The sequence below is a fragment of the Pithys albifrons genome, chromosome 7 (assembly GCF_047495875.1).
Source record: "Pithys albifrons albifrons isolate INPA30051 chromosome 7, PitAlb_v1, whole genome shotgun sequence".
NCBI lineage: Eukaryota > Metazoa > Chordata > Aves > Passeriformes > Thamnophilidae > Pithys > Pithys albifrons.
The window spans coordinates 42,220,215-42,241,628 of record NC_092464.1 but is presented as its reverse complement, the minus strand read 5'-3'; the positions used below and the strand labels follow the sequence as shown (position 1 = coordinate 42,241,628).

Below are 21,414 nucleotides of genomic sequence, written 5' to 3'. Positions count from 1 at the left end.
TGGACACAGCACTCCAGGTGTGGCCTCACTAGAGTGAAATAGAAGGCCAGGGCCACCTCCCTCTACCTGAATTACCTCCATATTTTCAACGTACCTAAATTTATTTAAGAACAACATACATTTTGTTGTATATTGAACTCCCTAAAGTTAAGCACACTTCTTAAAATTGACTCAGAAGATTAAATTGTGGACTGACAAGTTTCAGTAGAGATTCTTAAGTGTAACTTAAAATTTTGCTTGTGGCAGCAATTCAGTAAAGGTGGCACATGGGGAAATGCATGACCTGCTGATGAACAGCTGTATAGAATAAACAATGTCTGGAAGAAGATAAAAATTAGGCTTCCAGCTGTGGATGTGGCATGCATCAGTACCAGAACAGTTCTCTGGATTCTGTATGTAAACTTCTTGAAACAGAATGGGGGAGGATGGGTCCTGCTTGTATCATCACAGCACTCTCGCTTGCACAACTGCAGTGGTACATGTTAGTGGGGTGAAACCTTGGATTTTAGGGCAACATCTTAAACTAGTTAATGCTGTCCAGGTTTTTGAAAGACAACTTTAGCTCCTGCAATCTTTAATTTAGTTCATCTGAGCATCTGACAAAGCACAACACCATTTCTGAAGCTGGAAAATTAGGCATGGTATAAAAATGCTGAAGCTGCAAAATTAGTCATTAAGAGCTATTGCACCAGGTGTCCTTTTTGGTGGGAGGCTGGGACAGGGGAAAACCTTACTAATGACTTTCACTTCTTAAAACTTCTTAAGACTTTCACTTCTTAAAACAAATGTCACTTCTGTGTATTTAAAGCTTCTAAATTTATTTCTTCCTGAACACCAATACCTTTGGGGATTTTTGATTGGGTTTTTGTAATTATTATTTTATGTTATTATGATTATGTTGTTTTATTATATTTTTATTTTTATATGTTGTTATTATTCACAAAAAGGCCGACTCCCTACCATGCCTTTTCAGTCTATAAGACTAAAGCAGCCTCCTTCCTTCAAGTTCCTGTTCCTTTAATACGACCATCACGATATTTTTACAGCTTGGTCAAGCTGTTTGCAGGGGAAAAAAAGACTTTGAGGTATCATTACCTGCTGTCTTTGGCTGCTTGCTTCCCTTTGATGAGACCAAGATTTCCCGTGGTGGTTGCTTTGCCCTCCTGAGCTGCAATTCCCCGACTCCTGCTTTGATGAGAGCAGACAATTAGGGTGGGATTTACCAGAACTACCATGCAAAACAAGCCTCTGTGGCAAAAGGCCCTTTTCACAAAATGTAATGCCAGTAAATCCTTTTCTCTGTTATCCTTCCTTCACCATCCTGTCAGGCACCAAACAGACTGGGTAAAACAAGGAAGCTAATTTGGCAAGGATACCTCTGTATCAATCCCTCATCGTACTTTCTTGTTCTAGGTTGTACAGGGGGTAGGTTTGTGACTACTCCAATTTTAAAAGTAGTAAGAGCCTGAATAATATTATTTTCCTTCTAATCACTCTTGTGTGCTTTTAATACTTTAGTGCAAAGTACACTTTCAAACTAGTTCATAAGATGCAGAAAGCAAAGAGGTAATACAAGAACTACAGGGGACAATTTTAATAACAATAATTTTTAAATGCTTTGCAGTATAAACACTGAAAAAATTCCACAATAAGTAAATTCCTTTAGACTTGCAGGGCTAGTTCTATGCAGACAAGGAGCTCATGAGCTTCAAACTAAATTGTTTGGGGGGAATTTTGTAAATCTTCCTCCTTCTCCCTACCCTGTTCCTACCTCAGTTCTTGTGAGTATACTGTTCATAATATAGCTGTTCTGTAGATTTTAAGCTTGAAATATTTTGAGTAAATGGCCACTATTTCCAGACAGGTCATATTTTTCAGCTGAAAATGGCAGTCTCTGAAATGTGTACATGACTTTTAGGTTATATGAAGTAGCTACTGTATTAACCCAAAATTACATCTGAAATGCAAGCAGGAGCCTGTTGGGCTGCAGTCTCTTCTTGGGGAGCAAAGAGTTTGTAGTGGGAGACCTGAGCTGCAGAACTGTTGCCTATGGACTACCTCCCAGCTTAGTGCTTCTCTGGGCCATGCAGATGCACACAGAAAAGCACTGATGAGAGCTGGCCTAGCCCTGTGTTTAGGAAACGTGGGATTTTGGGGTTTTCATCTCTTGTCCCATAAGGGATACTTAGAAATAGTTTAAAATGTTAATTCTTCAGCTATTTAAAAATCATACATGTCAGTACAGTGACTGAGGTTTGTGAAATTCAGTTGCAATATTGAGCCCAAAAATAAAGCCTGAAGAGCTAAAGAAGCTTCAGTAGATGCAACACATTTCTGGGCTCTTTGTTGTAACGCTTGGAATATTCCACTTGCTGGCTAGTCATTCTGAATTTACTTCATGTGATACACAGTGACAGTCATGAGCAAAAGCTGTTGAGATGCCTATGTAAGAACATCAAAACGAAGGAGGGAGACATGCCTCTGACTAGCTGTTTTCAGTGAAGTTTCCTGAATTGTGGAGTAGCAATGAACCTCACCGCTCTTACAGTGAAACCAGGCCTGTCTCCTTTGGTGGTTTGGGCTTTTAAGCTGCTTTCCCCTTCCTCTACTTCCTTCTCCCTCACCCTCCAGGAAGAAAAGCAAAAATTCCCACAACTGCATTTATGAACATGGCAAAAGGAGAACACCCATTCATGAGGTCAATGGAGCCACGCTGCCAATTCCAGGCCTGAGGCACTGAGGCTTTAGTGTCACATTGTAACACAGCACACACACAATGCCAAAGGCCCACTGGGATCTACTGGCTGCACAGCCTTGCAGCATGGCCTGAATTCACCTTATTGTGGTGGCTGGCATTTACTCAACGGCTTCAAGAACCCCCAGTCACATCTTTTTGTAAATTATTTCAACACTGGGGGCAAGAGGTACCAGCTGTCATACAGCTATACTGTGTACACTGCAATCTCTCTTAAGGAGGTGGCTTTCTCAACTTAATTACTGTTGCTTTTTGGTCACTATGGAGGGTATCTTGGAGAAGATGTAATGAGGGAGAAAACTAGGTCACTCATCACTAATCTGCTCCCACCGATCTCCCACTCTGCCTGGCTGACTGGAGATGTTACCACAGCTCACCATCCTACTGCAGGGCTCGTTTTCTGCCACCATGTCCTCCTGCCTTTAGCTCTGCTCCCGCCATTCCAGCAGAGGGTGTGGTGGAGTAAGAAGTCTTCTCTATTTGTAAAACTGTCAGGTCTAGAATATAAACAAAAGGAAATTAAGAGATGTATATCTGGAGTGGGATTTCCATCATATCACAGCCAGCAGTTATTATTATTTGCATTAAACATGATTGTTATGTATTGTAACTGTTGTTTTCATTCCTTATTTAAAGGAAAGAAGTGTATTTGAAAGATAGTGCTGATGAAAAGGGTGAAGGACACTTGCTGCACCTCTGTGAAGAGCAGCATTTGTGTGATTAAACATCATATTATAATTATTTTTAAGCTATTAGATCCTGTGCTGTTGTCCAGTTTTCATTCCTTCTCTGTCACATGAACTTACAGTTCCCATAGTTTTGCAGTTGTTTTGGTTTCCCTGTGCTTCCTTACAAATAAATAAAGTGGCCTCAATAAGTTAGGCTTTAATGGCATGCTAACCTTTATCATTCATGCATCATTGACATGTATTTCCTGCAGAAGGCCTGCACAGGAAAACCAACTCTAAAAGACAACAGTAACTAGAAAGATATTGATATCTATTTTATCTTTTGTAGGCTTGTGTTTCTGTGACTCCTTGAAAAGCAGCCTGTCTTCATGACAATTGTCTTCAATGCTAACATCTCCGTAATCTAGCAATGCTCCATGAAGATATCCATAAAGACTCAAAAGGGAACAACTAATAAATAGCCTTTAATGCTACTCATCTTAAAAAAGCTGACAGTTGCTTCTGTCTCAGTAAAGTCCTCTCCCACCTAGACCACAACATGGCCTGCACATGTTTTGTGGCTTTGGAGTTATTCAGCCAGTTTTGAAATATTACCAAGGAAGACAACAAAACTAAAAGGGAATTTCCTTCAGAAGACAGATGCCAGCCTCTGTCATGTAATCTTACTTGTTATGTACTAGTGTAAAAAACAGGTAATGAAGGCACTGAGGACATACACAGTAAATGTTCCTGATCACACCTGCCTGCTCAGTCCTGTAGCCCAGAATGCTGCCAGCAGAGCTATGTTAGACTCATCCCAGCCCCAGAGGCACACACTGGTGACACATCACTTATTTTTAGTGGAGAGTCCTTTGCCTTGAAAATTGCAGAATTCATTTACCTCTCAAACCAATTCCTGCAGCCAAACATAGTTTATGTATAGACTTGTCTGTGCCATCCTGCCTGGGGACACCATATGTTCCTCTGGCTTGCGTTGTTGTAGCATGAGAAGTCAGGCACACTGACTGCTGGTTCACACTCAGCATGGAGTGTGGCGAGCTGCTTTTATCTGGCCTGTACTACTGCACTAAGGCAGTTAAATGCCTCCCTGACATCCGATCCCGTCAGATCTCGGAAGCTAAGCAGGGTCAGCCCCGGATCAGTACTTGGATGGGAGACCTCCTAGGAAATGCTGGGTGCTGTAGGTTCTAGTCCCGAGGACTTCACTGTCACTGTCCAAGCTCGCTCGGCCGTGGCAGATGAACCTCAGGACTTAAACGGTGAGGCCACTTCTGCGAGGCCACTTCTGCGACCGCTGAGCCTCACCTAAAATCCACTGCGCAGGCTGGAAGGGCACACCCACGTGGGGACAGCCCTTCCCAAATCTTCGTTTGCGAAGTCGAGCCACACACACTACTGCACTGCTCCAAATAGTGGAGGCTTTGGCAGAGTTACAGAGCCTTGTGCCTGGTGGGGCTGCAGTGCACACACTCCCACTGCTCTGTGTGGCTCCGAAGGAGAGGCAGTGTCTGAACAGCCTGATCTCCATAAGCAGGGAATTTGTTCCTATACAGCTAACATTAAGAAAGAAAATCACCATATTTTCTATCAGATAGATTTCTACTAGTAGATCTAATCAGTAGATTAAATTTGACTGAATTTAAGTAAGTGAAGCATAACTGAACTTGACTATGAACGACCACAATAGATTCTGTAGATAATAACCTATAAGTGAATGCAATACACCTTTGCTTACATGTAACAGGCTTAATCTAGTATTAGTAGGCAACAAAAGCATTAGCTTCTTTAAAAGTTGATTTGTGAGTATATTAGCAGAGACTTGGGGATAGGTGTGTTTTCTCTTATTGACAAGGACTGTCTTTAAAGAGAATGATATTTCCCCTGTACTCAGGTGAGGCCACACCTGGGGTGCTGTGTTCAGTTCTGGGCCCGTCAATTCAGGAAGGACACTGAGGAGCTGGAGTGAATACAGAGAAGGGCAGTGGAGCTGCTGAAGGGTCTGGAGCACAAGTGCTGTGAGGAGCAGCTGAGGGAGCTGGGGGTGTTCAGCCTGGAGAAAAGGAGGCTCAGGGGTAACCTTGTCATTCTCTATAATCTCCTGAAAGGAGCCAGCTGGGGGTCAGCCTCAGGCAGCCAGTGACAGGAGGAGAGGACACGGTCTTAAACTGTGCCAGGGGAGGTTTAAGTTGAACATTAGGGACAATTTCTATACAGAAAGTGTGATTAGACACTGGAATGGGCTGCTCAGGGTAGTGGTGAACTCACCGTTGCTGCAGGTATTTAAGGAAAGACTGGACGTGGCTCTTCATGTGCTGGTCTGGGTGACACGGTGGTGTTTGGTCAAAGCTTGGACTCGATGCTCTCAGAGGTCGTTTCCAACCCAGCCGATTCTGTGATCTGACAAATATAAGCAGTAAAAACTTTGGCTTAAAAACCGTTCTGATACCGTCGTTTCGCATGACAACCGCAGAGTGCGCAATCTGGTAAACTTTAATAAACGCCTCTACAGAACCGAACCCAGCCCTGGCCCTGAGGCGGTCCCGTCGCCTTTCGCCGCCGCCAGGGGGCGCTCCTTTGTCCCGCCGGACCAACCGCCGGGGCAACCGTCCCTGCCGCGGGGCCGGGCCCGCCCCGCTCCGCCGCAATCCCCATCTCGATCCCGCCCCGCACAGCCCTGAGCCCGCTCCCTCCCCGCCCTCCCGCGCCTCTCCCGGCTCCCTCCCCGCCCTCTCGCCGCCGCTGCCGCCCTTTTGCTTTCGCTTTTTCCCAGCTGGCAGCCGGCGGCCCGGGCCATGGAGAACGGCGCGGTGTACAACGAGACCACGGAGCCGGAGGCGAAGCGGCGCTGCCAGCGCCCGCTGGGCTGCACGGTGCGGCACCTGCGGGGGTGGCGGCTGCCGGCCAAGGGGGCGCAGGCGGTGAGTGCCCTGCGGCGGACCGAGCATCCCATCCCCGCGGCGGGAGGGAGGGCTGCCTGAGGCCGGCTGAGCTCGGCGGGGCGGAAACGAGCGTGTGGGGATGACCTTCGGTTTTAAGAGCCCCCAGCCGCTTAAAAATTAACCTCCTCGCCGGCCCAGCGCAGGCTGGGGACATGGCCCTGCTCAGACGTCAGGGGGTGGCCCCGCCGGGAAGAGGTCCTGGCCTGGGACATGGCATGGGGTCACTAAAGTTGTGCAGATCTGTAGTTCGGGGAGAAAGCCGGCGCGGTGCCCTGTAAGGCAGGATCAGAGTGTTTCATGGTGGGAAAGTGACGGGAGTGTTCATCTTTGCTGCCCGAGCTGCTGTCGGAGGTGCTGACCCCTGATGGTCGGCGTGGTTCGGTTGCTGCTGGCCTGGGAACCTGCTGCCCTGCCTTGGACTCTGAGCGAAACCTCGCAGGACGCTATTTTCTTCTGGATGAAAACAGGGGGTGGAAGCCTTTGGCTGAACCTAACAATAGGGCAGTGTAACAGGGAAGGGCTTACGGGGGCCGTGAGAGCCAGACCGCCCTCTCCTGTTGCTCCTGCAGCCCATCGGTGAGCCCGTCACTCTGCATTGGCCCTGCCAAAACCACGGCGCGCGTTTCTCCCGGGATTCAGGGTAGAAAATTCCACCAGACACGTGTGGTGTTGGTGGTGGCCCATTGCAGGAGACATCACTCCATGTCGGGCAGTCCTGGTCCCAATAGGAGACAAAAGGCTTATGTTCTGCTTGCTTTTTTGCTGCATGTAATGTTGTTCCTGGACTCATTAAGCAGTCGGGCTCATGGCTCAAAGTCCTGTTTGTTCTGTGCCCGGCTCTCCCAACATGTACCAGTGTGCCTGTTGCTGTGACCGTGAGGGGAATCGTTCTCAGGAACTGGCGGGGAGGTAGTGAAACCCACAGGGGAAAGGGCAGCTGGCTGTGAGTGTGTGTCACCGTACACTTTGCAGCCAACACAGTGGCTTTTTAGTCAAATGTGTCATGCTTACAGGAATTGTAGGTGATTTCCACCCCTTTCTCGTTACTTCACCATTGCAGAAAAGAGGACATTTGGTTTTGAAACTTCGTCTTGTACTCAGTCAAAACCCTCGACCAAAAACGTAATATTCTTCAATACTGGTAAAGGTAATGGTAACACCACCAAAGATGAAGTCTTCTAAGAGTATTTTAAAAAAATCACATCCAAGAATGCTTTCAATAAATATAGGACATAAACTTTTACTTCATCTACTGGAGATTAATAAAGTAAGATCTGCTGGCTGTTGCTCCCTGATAAACAGATCATTTATATAGGTGGGTTCATCGGCTAAAATAAGTGATTACATATGTAGATTTGCTAGTGCACCAAAGTCTTAAACTGTTTAATTATTTATAAAGCTTTCTAGGTAGGACAAAGAAAAACTATTACTCTCCTAAACAGGATGAATAGCTGTTTGATATGCTCCTAAATAATTAGCAGTTTATGGACTGCATCCATCTGTCAGTGAGAGGAAAAAGAAACAGTTTTATAGTTATTCACTCTCCTAATGTCCAACTTTTTTTTTCTCCCTTTTTGTAACCTTTTATCAAAATGCATAGATCTTGGAGTTCTTGATTAGAACATTTTAAACAAGTCCCAGAAATTCTGGAAGGTGGAAGTCTCGGTCTCTGCAGTAAGAAAAAAGTTCCTGTTTTGGAAAAACATTGATTTTTGGAAATGCCAGTGATGGTCACTAACATCTATTAGCTTTGTGTTCCAGTAGTGGTTGTTACTGGGATTAGGCCCTGATAATCACTGCTAAACAGGGTATTGCAATCAGAAAATGAGCTCTCTTCATTATAGAAGTGATCAAGTGTTTGATGAAGTGCTGTGAAATCACCTGCAGAAAACTGGATTCTAGACCTAAGATACACTTTTTTCAGATTAATAATGGTATTGTAACTGTAGCATGTTCTTTTGGGCAAATGAAAAAAGGAAAATGTGGCTGCCAAAAGGATGCTGAGAGGCATGTTACTGCATGGGTTTTTAGATTGTTGTTGTTTGGGCTTTTTTTTTAAACAGGGTTTTTGTTAGTCCATGACTGGTTCAAATTCTGCACAAAGGTAAATGGCACAATGTGTATTGTGTCAAGATCGGGGTAGAAACGAATTCTTATCTAAAGGAGAAATAGTTGTCATCAGCTATTGTTTGATTTTGAGGAAAATGCCATTACTGGAAAGGAAAATTGTAATTCAGTCCTAAATATCTGCTCTTTTTGTGAGCCACTCACTTCCTATAGTAGCCCTGGCTATAGGGAATTATTGTGTCCTCCCATCTGAACTAGAGGATTTTGTGCTGGGAATACCACTGCTGAGCATTTTCACAGGCGTGTTGGCAAGTTCATTGATCTGCTCTATTTTTGTGGCATTCTTTTATAGCCTTTCACTTATTAAATTTCCTTTACAAACCTGACACTTGTTTAGAAACTTCCGACAATGATGTCAGTATCAATGAGTAACTTCTTGCTCAAAGGGACAGATGAAGGGACTGTTTAATTTCTCGTGTACATACAGACAGAGAGGACTAAATAAAATAAAGAAACCCCTAAAACAACTGCTTCTCCAACAATGCTTTTGGTATTTAAAACTATTCTTTTTTTTTTGTAGTACAACAACAGAATAATTCCTTTTTTTTCTGATAGTGATATCAAGAAGCAAATTAAGAAACCCAAGCAGAACTGCCTGGCATCTTATAAATGTGTATTGATACACTAACTTAATCAAAGAACTTAATCAAAGTTCTTCAAGCCAAAGTGTTTTTATTGATATGCTCTATTTTATTATTCAGCTTATTAATAAAAAGTGAACATTGATTTGGACAAGTTTCACACAGGATTCCACCTGATAAATCTCATGTATTTGATACAGAACCTTTTGTAACTGTTCTTTGAGTGGGATTTTTTCCAATTTGTTTGTACACTCAGTGGAGAGGCTTTTTTCAGTTATTTAGGTCAGGTAATGGTTATCTGGACTTATACCTTCATTTAAGGATGAGTTTATTTCCTTTTGGTTCGGTTTCCACTCAGGTGAAAGCAATGCCCTTCAGTTTGCAGTGCTTATTAAAAGAAACACCACTATACATGAAAACATATCTCACGGCTGACCTTGTGAAAAATGTGAAATCGAAAGTCATGGGATGCAGATAAGCAGATGTTTTGTAATAAGCAGACAAGCAGATGTTTTGAAATGCAAAGAAATAGATAAAAATTGGAAATTCAGAGTTCAAAACATTCTTTGGACAGCCATTGTAGTCAGTGTTTTAGGTGTGAGGGCTGCTGAGAAGTTTGCATTGCCAGTCCCTGCAGGAGAGAAGGGAAGAATGTGGAGGTCTGAGAGTAATAGTGCAGTTTCCCAGCTCAGGTTCTTTCCCTTTCAGAGCTCCTGTTTACTTTACATGATTGTAACATTTTCAAAACATGATTCTTTGAAGTGCCCTTCTGAGGTCTGGCTTAGGAGGGGGAATTTACAGTTCCTGCTGCTGAATTGTTGTTCTTGTTTTTACTGTCAGAAAACTGAAAACCAAAGACAGGTGGTTATTTTCCAAGACTTCTGAAATTTAGTTTGATTTTTTTTTAAAGAAGAACTGTTCAGCCTCATTATTGCTCATATACTCTTACTGAACGTATGTTCGTCATCCTTGTATCAGTCTCAATTTTATGACTGTACAGTCTGATTCCTACTAATAGTTTTGTTTTAATTTGGTGAACTCCTTACTAAAAGGATCTATAAAGTTGTGTCAACTTTATAGGATCACAGAATCACAGACTATTCTGAGTTGGAAGGGACCCACAAGGATCATCGAGTCCAACTCTTAAGTCAGTGGCCATACAGGGGATTGAACCCACGACCTTGGCGTTATTACAACCAGGTTTTAACCAACTTAGCTAATCTCAATGATGAAAGAAACTAGCAAGAAGTCACCAAAATAAGAGAACAGTTAAATAAAGTGATATTCTTTATTGTACAATAAAATAGTAGAAAATTCAGCAGTAGGAATTAACTTATGTTCTTTCCTCAAAGCATACTGGGTCAGGAAGGTGAAGATAAGCTTCTGCATAATGTCCAACGTAGCTTAAATACGGTTTACAGTTGTAGTTCCAACCGCAGCTTCAGTCATTACTGGGTCATAAACACATGAGCTGTTGGCTACATGTACTTCCTCTGAAGTTTTATCAAGCAAAGTAATATGAGCTGTAAACTTTTAGGGAGGTAGCTGAGTGTGTCAGTGCTGCCCAGTTTCCCCCACTGCCCTGGACCCAAATGCATTTCAAGCTGAGTGCAGCTGTAAGTAGGAAGCAATGGCATTTTTGCTTGCTCTGAGCAGGATGGGCGCTCTCCGTGCTGCCTTCCTCCTCTGCCTCCAACTGGCAGTTGCACAAAACCACAAAACATGAATCTTGACTGTCTAATCAAGAGGCTTGTGTTTGGCAGTGTGCTCAGCTTACCTGAGTGTGCTTTATCAACCACCTTTTAACAGCAAGTGTAAACCGTGTCATTATGTAATTATTTCTGCCTGTAAGAAAATAGTGCAGCATTTTACCAGACTTTTTGTAGATGGAGGATTTTCCTCACAGCTGCTTTTATTGGCGTTCATATCAGAGGTGTCTGTTTGCTGAAGATATTAGAGACTCGCCCCAACTCAAGTATGTTCTTTGTTTGCAGATGCTCTCTTTTGTGGCTGTAATTTGTGAAGAAATTGTGGAGGAATGCATCAGATGTGCTGGACTTTACTTCTTTGAATTCACAAGTTGCAGTGCCTTTTTTTTGAGCCTCCTGATTCTGTGTATGTATTGCACTGATCTATATGAAACACTGGGGAAAGATAAAGTAGAGAAACTGGTAAGGAAATTTATTGTTTTTTAAGACAAAATGCATAAAGACTGCTGGGGAGTAAAAAGGCTAAGCAGAATGAGTCTCCTTTTCTTCTTCATTTAAGGAGTAGTTTATAGTTAAAAAATGACCAAACTTTGAGAGTCCCTTTTATATTGAGAACTTTTCCAAAATTGTCATGGTGGCTACCTGCAGGATTTTAAGATTTTTGTGAAAAAGTCTTTCACACAGACTAATACTACTGCACAGCCATCATGTACATGTACATGTATGGAATACAGTTCACTGCCAGTATGGAGTACAGTTCACTGCCTGTATGGAATACAGTTCACTGCCAGCATGATGCCTGTAATTTATCAGTTTACCCTGTCTGTTTTCCTGCTGGGTGTAGCCTACCTTCTTTTTGGTAACGATCATACTCCTTACAGTTTATGATTTTATATTTCAGAAGATCCAACAGTGGGAGCAAGTTGGTCTGTAAAGTCAATAAGAACATTATACTGTCTTACAAGTGTCCCTTCCTATTTGCCTTCAGAGTAAACAGTAGGGCTTTTATGTGAAGGTACAGTTAAGGGAGTGTTGTAAAAGATTTGAATGAGTTCCAGGTTTCTAATTTCCCAAATGTTTTACATAGGGAATAATCCTGCAGGGAGCCAACATAGTTGTCTCAGGGTTGAATTTGATTGTGAAAAAAGTTAGGTGAAATTAATTAAATACTTTTAAAAGACAAAAACCAGGGGGAGACTCTTTTAAGTAGCTGATAATGTTGAATGTTGTTAGGAATGTAGTTGTAAAATGTATTTTCTGAAGTTTCCATTAGCATGAAGTTTCAAAACATAAATTCACTGGCAAGTTAACTCAGCTGCTGCTATGATACTTGTTCTCTTCAGAAAACCTATCTACAATTCAATAACATCAGGTTTTTTATATTTGCAGAATTTTTGGGCCATGCCAGTCTTAGGTGCCTGGTTTCTGGTAGCATCAATAGTGTTTGCTGCGACCATCCCTAACTCTGCTGTTGAAAGTGCTGCATTGGTAAGTCTTAAAATGGCAGGGTTTACTTTGTTGATATCTGGTATGTTAATTTCTCTGCCCTCTAAACTTCACTCAATTTGCAGGGAAGAAACTGGGCAGGGAATAGAACTCAGTGCATTGTGATGTTTCAGGAGGAATTAGCTATTTCAGACCTTCCAGAAACTTACCAAAGGAAATCCAAAGAGCAGGCATTTCAAAAGATTGCTGCCAAGCTCTGTGTGGACTTGCAGCCCTCCAGCATTTGCCTGCTGGGGAGCTCTCCTGGATTTGTATTATTTTCTGTCGTCTGTTGTGTGTCAATGCTGTCATCTTTTGCAACTTCCCCAGTTCTCTGATACTCTGCTTCTGAAATAACTTTTTTTTCCTCAATTATCCAGTCAATGCCACCCCTCACAAAGTCAGCAAGAAACTGTCTTTTGCCAGGCATTACAAAGCATGTGTGGACAGTGCTGACTTGCACAGGCTGCAGTAAGAGCAGCAGTTTCCTCAGTGAGAGAAGTGGTAGAGCAACAGGGCATGCATCTTCCAGGGAACACTGAAGAGGCTCAGGGCAAGGCACTGAAGAGGTTTTGGGGTGCTGTGGATGTCTTAATTCCCTAGTCATTCACCCTTCTTTTGAGTAATCTTGGAATTGTGAATGTGTTCATTTAAAACATCAAATTTTGATTTTCTTCTTGAATGAGAAGAATGAGTTAGAAAAGAAAGCAAGATAATTCTGTCCCACAGGCAGGATAAGCTACTAGAGATGCACACTTTTGTAGTAGTCTTCTGTGATGTTGATATATGCAGACCTAATAGTTTGAATATAAAGTCCTTCATGTTTGGGTTTTTTTCTGGGGTAGAAAAAATAAAAACTACCCTGATTTAATACTTACTAGTGTCAAATTTCTTTGGGCCAAACCAGTTGTGTAAAATTTAAGTAGAGATACAATAGTGCATGTGTTTCTTTCCTTTTTTCAAAAAAGCTAATAACAGCTTTCTCCTTACCACTGTTTTGCAAGGCTAGTAACAAAATGTCATTCACAGAGTGTCATTTTGTTTTCCTTTGCCAACACAGTAAGGACTTGCTTAGGGTCTGCAGATTTCATCTCCCTTCACCTTCCATGTGTTACTCTTCTTCATTTACTCTCTTTAATCAGCAGCCATCTCTTGGATAAACACTCTGCTATATCACCAATGCCATACTGCTTTAATAACTGATTTTGGCAACAAAATTAATATACTTTTACTATTAAGGGCTGTTTAGATCACAGTATAGGGCTCACACTTGGTTAAAAGAATGAAAACTGTAAAATGTTCTGTATTAAATGTGCCAGAATTATGCATTCTGATCTGTTTCTAATTTAAATGGAAATTGATTTAAGGAGGACTATAATCATAATATATGTGTTATTAATGTATGTAAATGGTCCAGCAAATCTCTCTAAACAGTGTTTGGATAATGTTACTGTATGTGCATGTTAAATTCTGGTATTTCTTTCACTTTCACAGGTGTTTGGATTTCTTGCAAGTGTTGCATTTGCAGTTGAATTTGGTATGCTACTGTACATTCAGAGGCAAAACCAAAATGTTGCTAGACCTTCTGAAAATCCTCGTAACACTCCGAGTGCCACAGAAAACCAGCCATTGAATAAACAAAGCTAACTTCCCAAAAGAGTTTCTTTTTTTTTCTTTTTTTTATTCATGGGGCAAACTAAAATGAACTTTCAGTGCACTGTATGTAACAACTACTGTCTCTTCATTCTAATCAGTTTTGTACACATTGTTCATCACAGATTTTGATAGATCCTTAGGTCAAGTAATGGCATCTTGAGCATGATGTTCTAAGGTAACTGGTCCTGCTTAATAACTGCTCTTGTCACCTGCCCAGATGACTTGCACTAAACAACCTTGGGTCTAACTAGAATAACTTCAGGACAACACACCATCAATGTGCTGATTTGATTTTGGCACAGGTGACTAAAAATGTTGATGTAAGAGGCATAAATTCTGAGATACAGCCTAAAGATATTTCCTGCATAAAGAGACCAGATGCTTCTGTTATGAGTTATACTTTAGTACAGCAGATTTCACTTTTATACTTGGTCAAACTGAATGTGAAAGGGATACCTAATTTAAACCTTACAGAATTGCTTATCCTTACATAGTGGCTTCTGTGGTTTCTGCTATTCCTGTGTCTCAGTTCTCTCTGTGGAGATCACTTTAATGGAATGACTGTAGGGGTTTTGTGGGGAGGGTAAAGTAAATGGTATATTAAGGAGACAGTTTTGTACTCCATGATTGTCAAAGTTTGGAGTTGTATGCTAGAATCTTCTTTCAGATTGTTTGAAAAGCTATGAAAGTTGCAAGAAGAAACCTGAAAAGCCAGCTGTGAGAATAATAAGATAAAGAATAAATATTTGCATGAGGTAACCCCAAAGGTAGAAAGCAGGATATCAGTGGGAAAAACCTTGGAGCCCACTGGTACTATCCTGATAAATGATGCTTGCAAGATTAATACCATATGCAGCTTGTCTATGCACAGATAATGCTAAGTTTTGCCAGAATGGTTATGAACCTCACCATTTTCTGTGTTTATAAATATGACTAGCACTGTTGGTAAACAGGTAAATAAGCACTTGTATCCTTGATTTGTTTTGAAAAGAGAGTCTGTAGGTCTGCAAGAAACACTACTGATGCAACACGTATTCAGACAAGTGATGGATGTGTCAGACCAGGTGCTGATGGCTGTTGTTCAGATGTCTGAGGTAGAAGCAAGGTGCTACACCTCACGTAAGAGGTGCCTTCAAAAGCAGAGCTGTAAGCCCGGAGAAGTTCCAAAATACTAAAGCAAATGAGAAAAAGCTTATTATGCAAAAAACATTCTTGTTTGAGTGCTCATGACATCTGCTGTGTCTTGTAGGCATTAACTCCATTTTGTCAGTCCCCCAGTCTGACATGCTCATAGTCCTGTGACCTGTGGTGGCAGCATTGAGACTAAGTCCTCCAGAAACTGGTGAGCAAGCTGTATTTGGGACGGGAAGAGGAAGCTCTTGTAAGACAAAGAAGTGTAATAGCAGGTTAAAGATTTTTTTTTCCATTGCTGCAACTTTCTGATGAATGTGATTTTGGGATGTTCTCTCCCTATAGCCTGAGACTCAATACAAGGGGGCACAGGCTTAAGCTCTGCCAGGGGAGATGTAGGTTGGATATCAGAAAAAAATTCTTTACAGAGAGAGTAATCAGGCATTGGAATGGCCTGCGGGTTTTTAAACTGAGATTGGCCGTGGCACTGAGTGCCATGATCTGGTAAACGGACTGGAGTTGGACCAAGGGTTGGACTTGATGATCCTGGAGTTAATTTCCAACCCAATCGATTCTATGATTCTATGATTAAGCCTAACACTACACTTTGCTTGGAGCTGTAGCTTGGTTTCAGAGCTATGCATAAAAGAGATACTTTCCTTCATAGAATTTTCTGTGTTGTGAAGAAGAAATGCTCTTTGGACTGGCTTTTTTTTCCTTGTATTTATTAGTCTGCATTTGCACTAAAACTTGATCTCAGTGTAGGTGTACAGAACTTGCTATAGATGTCTCTGGTAACTGTGTAGATTAGAGATGTTTTGTTTATAACTATTGTTACTGGTGATACAAAATATCCACAGTAAGAAATATCTCTGCTGTGATCTGCAATGCCTTACTTTGGGGATCATGCCTCTGTGATCAAAATTCTTACGTTTTGGGGTCTTTTTTCCTTTTTTTCTTTTTTTTATTGCCTAAGATTCTACTGAATTTGTTTTCAAATTAAAATGTCTATAGTCTCTAAATCTTCATCTGTAATTAATAGCTGTAAATATAGCGTAAGAGCAACACTGTGCTGCTGATATTTATTAAGCAATGAAGCATCATGCCAGGACTTTTATCTTGTAGTAATTTTTCCTGTAATTTTTCTCAACTTGAAAATATGTTAGTAGAGGTCTGAGGTTTGCTTGCATTTTTATAGACTTTTCACCTAAGTGCTGTGTCCCTGGTGTCCATTCCTGAACTGGAGATACTGGTTCAAAAAGGGATCTGTAAGTCATCTCTCTGCCTTGGCAGTTTACCTGATAATAATCTGTCACACAGTAGTTAGAATACTACAAGCAAATCACGTATTGGTTATAGATTTAAGGCAGTTGCTACATGGTTACTTCCAAACCAGTTGTTGGCTAACATGCATGACAGTACTGTTAATCCTGAACTCCTCATATGGTGTTCTTTTTGTTGTTTTTTGAAGTAGTTGAGAAGTGAGTTAGCCAGTGTGTATGCTGTTCTCTGCTTCTGTTAAGTCATTTTCTCAACTGCTGTATCAGCTTTCTGTATCTTCTTAGCTTTCCTTACCACTCCTTGCTCCTCTGCCCTCCCAGGCTTGGAGCAGGAGAGGCTTTCTTGCTGCAGTGGCTGAGCAGACTCGTCTCCTGCAGTCTTGACATGCCCCCTTTGATGCTTCTGGTGTCAGGTGCTGGCTTTAAATATTTGCCTTTTAATTTGGCTGATCCTAGAGAATGCTGTTGGAGCCACATTAAATGTCTGGTTCTGCAGGAGCTCTGCATGTGGCTGGATGTCTCTTACCCCTCCCGCGCTCTGTCAGCAAAGCAGTTTGCTTGTTTCCCAGCCTGCTTCTGATGAAATCAGCCTCCCTTATTTAAACCAGCTATTTAAATTGCTTCCATTAAGGTGGCTGATTTTGACTTAAGTAGATTAGGAGTTCAGGAGAGTGGCGGGAACTTTGGCAGAACTGCTGTTAGATGCAACTGTCTCGAATTTCTTCTCTTTGCAAAGTAACCATCTCTGTGCATCTTAACTGGTAGTAAAACCTGTGGAAAGAAGCAACTGGCACAGTATGTATATCTGGGGATTGTCTTCTCCATTCTTCACCACAGTGCTTGGCAGTGGTGTTGCAAGCCTGCTCAGACATTAAAAAGCTCTGGTGTTTTCCAGCTGAGCCTGTCCAAAAATATTTAAAGGTTCTGCACCCACTTTCAGGCTTTATTTACAGTGCCTTGAGAATGAGTGGAAAGGATTCTCCAAGACACACAGGGACTTGTTCTGTGGCTAGACCGTGAGTTCCTGTTCTAAAAAACTGCATTGGGAATTGCGTAGATTGTGAATGTTCATTTTTGTGTTTGGTGTTTAACCCACACTAAAATCACAGTGCTACCAGTGCCCTTTGGTTCTGAGTATGGGAAGGAATTGTGCCTTACTGTCTGTACTCTGTGCTTCAAAATAGCAGGGAAGGGGTTTGGTCTGTTACAGCTGAGTTGTACCTTTGCGCCTTCCAACTCAAAAGAGCAGTGAGTGATCCCACACAATTCTCGGAGCTCAGCACAAGATGGTTTTGCATAATAGCTGTCACGGTGATCCTCATTCAAATTTGTGCCTTAAAAGTACCAAGCTTCCTACACTGAAGAGAAATACTTTGTGAAATTTTTAAAAGGTTCTAAAAAATTTTAACGAATCAAGATGGTGGTGGTGCCTTTAAGATGGAAATTCATCTCTGTTTTAGTCTATTGCTGTAACCATAAATAGTTCTCTAGATGTTATATTTTGTGCTGGTCAGAACTATGTCACTTGTAATACCTTTGAGAAGTTAAGTGATTTTTAATGTCTATGAAATCAGGATGATAATACAATGATTTTATATAAATAAAAAATTATATAGTTTTGTTGCCAGTGTTGCCTTGAATTTCTATCTAAATAATTTTGAAATGCCTTTTTTTATTATTTTAAACCTGTGGACTCTTTTAATGTATTATGCTTGCTTGATCTAAAGAACTTTATAAAATATTTTGTAATCATTTTTTAAATAAAATATTAGTAAAAAGTGGTTTTTGTTTTGACTTCTATGATTTGGTGTTGCTATGTAGTTCTAGAGCCAGCCATAGGAAATAACATCATTCTTTGTTCCTGGTTTGGAGGAAAGAGCTTGCATTGTGTTTGCCTGTTGCTGGGGAAGAGGGTCCACCTTGCAAAGCTGGGTATTCTCACTGAAGGTTCCCAGGAGAAAAGGTCTGATAAAGTCAGTGTTGCCTCTGACCACAGGGCGCAGCAAAACTCATTTGCAGTGGCCTTTACATACCGTGGTCTGTGGGTTGCTGCGACAAGCATAACCCAAATGCTGCTTTCCTTTTGTCTTGATTACATGGAGCTAAAAAAGTAAAGTGGCCAACTTGCTAAAGGAAGGAGCACTACCTAACAGGAGGTGTTGAGAACAAACGATTTATTTTGGTGTAGAAAAATGCAGGTGACTGAGTGATGGAGAGTGACTGGATCCTTTAAAAAATTGTTTGGCTGACTATCAGTGGTAGGGGGTGAGTAAAAGGAAATAAACCTGCATGCTTTCTGGCAGGGTAGCACTTTTTTTGTATCATAATGCTACAGATTGCTTATTACCTGGTGGTCATCTAGTACACAGGAGGGGAGTGCCATTTCCTTCATTGTCGGCACTGAAACTGGAATGCCATAGTGTATTTTCCTTTATATTGTAATAGGAAAGGTGACATTGATGAAGTTGCCAGGGATGAGTGTAACTGTGAGAATTATTAAGGGGAAATGGTCTCTAATGCTTTTAAATTACGTTTGAAACCTAGATGGAAGAAAGCAGTTGAGGCAAAATGTTGCAGAAAAGGGTATGTCAGTGGTGGATTTACACACCATGAGAAAATAATTCAGAAGTCCTAGATTTAACAATTCCAATCACAACCACACAGGTTAAGACATGGTAACTCCTTTCTCAAGAGTGTAATTCAAACTAGTGTACTGTAAATTACCTGAATAGTGCAGTAAGGCAGAATATGGGCAAGTAGTCTGTGGCTTTCCTTTGTGAGTGCACAGGCGCCACCTCGTCGCTGCTGTCTGTCCATCCATTGTACAAGGCACGTACGTATTTCCTTGCTTTGGGATGGGCTTCTCCTTACAATGAGGAGCACAACCAGCCACCTGCTCTGTCACAGAGCTGCTGTTGTGCAGGAACCAAGCAAGGTTCACTGCTTGGCTGGGTTTTGGGTGTGACTGCTCTTTGGGTTTGGAATAGCTATTCTTTGCCTGCGGAAGGAAGCACAGGGGGGGCAGCAATGTATTTTGAATTGTTCATGCTGTCTGCACAGGAATCTGCTGAGAAGCTGCAGGAGAGAGGTTTGCCCACAAGAGGGCAAAGATGATCCTGTGATTGAATTTATTTGGTCTGGAGGACTTAACCCTCTTCTCACCTGTATGTTCATTGGAGTTGAAGCCTCTGTGCCCTCTGTTGTCAGTGTGGCTATAAATCGAACCGTTTATTTTAGGGATACTGTTTCCAATCATATGCTTATTTCTCAAAATGTAGCTTGAAAGTTTTGGTAATATAATCAGATCAATAGTCTCAAAGAGATACTTTACCTGAGCAGTTTGAAAGTGGTTTACAGGTATTCCTTTTGTTTTGCAACTTGTCAATAGATGTTTTTAAAAATTCAAGTCTCGCTTCAGCTGCGTGATAGTGTCTGCCACTTACAACACTGCATTGTGGCACTGGAGATTTTTGTGGTCTGTAGTACACTGTGGTTTTCAATGAAGAGTCTATGGATCCTTTGTGGGAAAGGAAAGAAGTGGGGAGTACCCAGCATTTCCTGGACTCTTGGGAGGTTAAATGAGAGAAGCTTATTATCAAAAAATGTGAATTATGCATGCTGGAAAAACAATCAGGGCCACAACCAGAAATGCTGGCAGACACAGCTGTCAAGCATGCCAGACAGGACTTCTTGCAATTCCAGTCCTCTTCAGGCATCCCAGTGAAACTTGCTTTGACCGACCCACGTGCCCTGATCACCTACTCAGTTTGTTTCTTATGACCTATTATCTCTTGGCTGAATTATTGGTGGGAAAATAAACCAGACATGGCTGTTTTGAAGTTGGCAAGTCCTGAGGTGAGAGTCAGGGCTTCACAAGGAGGTGACAGCATAAGCACGTGGTTCTGTGTCATGATTCATGTGCAGCCAGAGAAGGACAGCAAATACCCAGTCAGGTATGTGTTAGATGTGCTGCATGAAAGCATGTGCTATTCTGCAGTGCTAAGCTTGGGGTGTACTTCAGAGCTCTCTTTTTAGTGTTCACTTGGACTCACTGAAAGCATAATATTGTAAGACAAAAAGCATGACAGGTTTTTTTGTTACCATATGCTCTACCCTTGCTGAGAGAATGGTGCAATGTTGCTCAAAATAATACAAGTCTGTCTGCACTGCAGCCCTCCTTTTAACTACTTCCTTTGCACCAGCTGTCACTCTTCCAGAAATATCAGTGCAGACATGATTCTGCAATCCCTGTTCATGTTGAGCTGTAGGTAAGGAAGAGACAGGTACTTAATTGTTCTCTGATCTCTGCACTCCACTAACCAAAGGTGTGGAGCTGCTATGCTGGTGTGAGCAGCAAGGCATCCTTAGCAAGGACAGACTTAGCACTCATGTTTTCATTGTTAACACCTGTTTTCAGTCTCCTTTGCCTGTCTGCTTGGTTTCAAGTGCTTCAGATCACTGGGTTTTGATTCTCACATTGTTAAAGCCCTGCTTCCTATTCCTCTACCTCAAATCTGAACTAAACCTCTGTATCAGAGCAATTCATAGCAACAAGAGCTTTGGGTAAAGCTCTGCCTGCTAGTTTCTCAGCTGGGATAAAGTGGCTATGGAGGTCTATCTGAAGGGGTACAATAGAGCTCTAGAAACAAGCATCTCGTTAACGTAAGCCTGTTTTCTGCCTCACAGTCCTTTTGCTCAGAAAGGCTTGTTTTATGAATGAACCAATGTTGTCCTTGACTTGATACAGTTTCTTTTTTAATTGTAAACGGTTGTTTCTGGCAATTGTGCCTCCCATTTGAGGGTAACAAGGGCATAATTATTCAGCTCTCATGCATCATGAACTGCTGAGCATGAGGTATTAATGGGGTGCTTTGCTGCCACCATAGCTTAATAGCCACAGCTGCAGCATTGTGCTCTTGTTTGGCAGGGGTTCATGAAAAAGGGGGATGCAGATCATTAAGTTTTATGTTGAGTGATTTACAGATGTAAAAATAACAGTAGGCTGTGCTAGATGGACAAAACACTTCTGATTTAAAGGAGCTATTGTACCAGCAGAGCTGTG

At 41.9% G+C, this 21,414-nt stretch overlaps 1 protein-coding gene across 1 annotated transcript; it reads left to right on the top strand.

The window, feature by feature from the left end:
• Positions 1-6,038: 6,038 nt before the first annotated feature.
• On the top strand, positions 6,039-17,972 carry CMTM6 (CKLF like MARVEL transmembrane domain containing 6). The gene is made up of 4 exons (XM_071561152.1): positions 6,039-6,362; positions 11,086-11,262; positions 12,190-12,288; positions 13,780-17,972. Exons 1-4 carry the CDS (start codon positions 6,237-6,239, stop codon positions 13,930-13,932), a joined length of 555 nt encoding a protein of 184 aa, XP_071417253.1. The 5' UTR covers positions 6,039-6,236; the 3' UTR covers positions 13,933-17,972.
• The last annotated feature ends 3,442 nt before the right edge of the window (positions 17,973-21,414 follow it).

Bases quoted from the DNA above. Each gene is read 5' to 3' on its own strand.
- CMTM6 (XM_071561152.1), top strand. From the start codon at position 6,237: ATGGAGAACGGCGCGGTGTACAACGAGACCACGGAGCCGGAGGCGAAG. The intron at 11,263-12,189 runs GTAAGGAAATTT...TTATATTTGCAG, and splicing joins AAGATAAAGTAGAGAAACTG to AATTTTTGGGCCATGCCAGT. The intron at 12,289-13,779 runs GTAAGTCTTAAA...TCACTTTCACAG, and splicing joins CTGTTGAAAGTGCTGCATTG to GTGTTTGGATTTCTTGCAAG.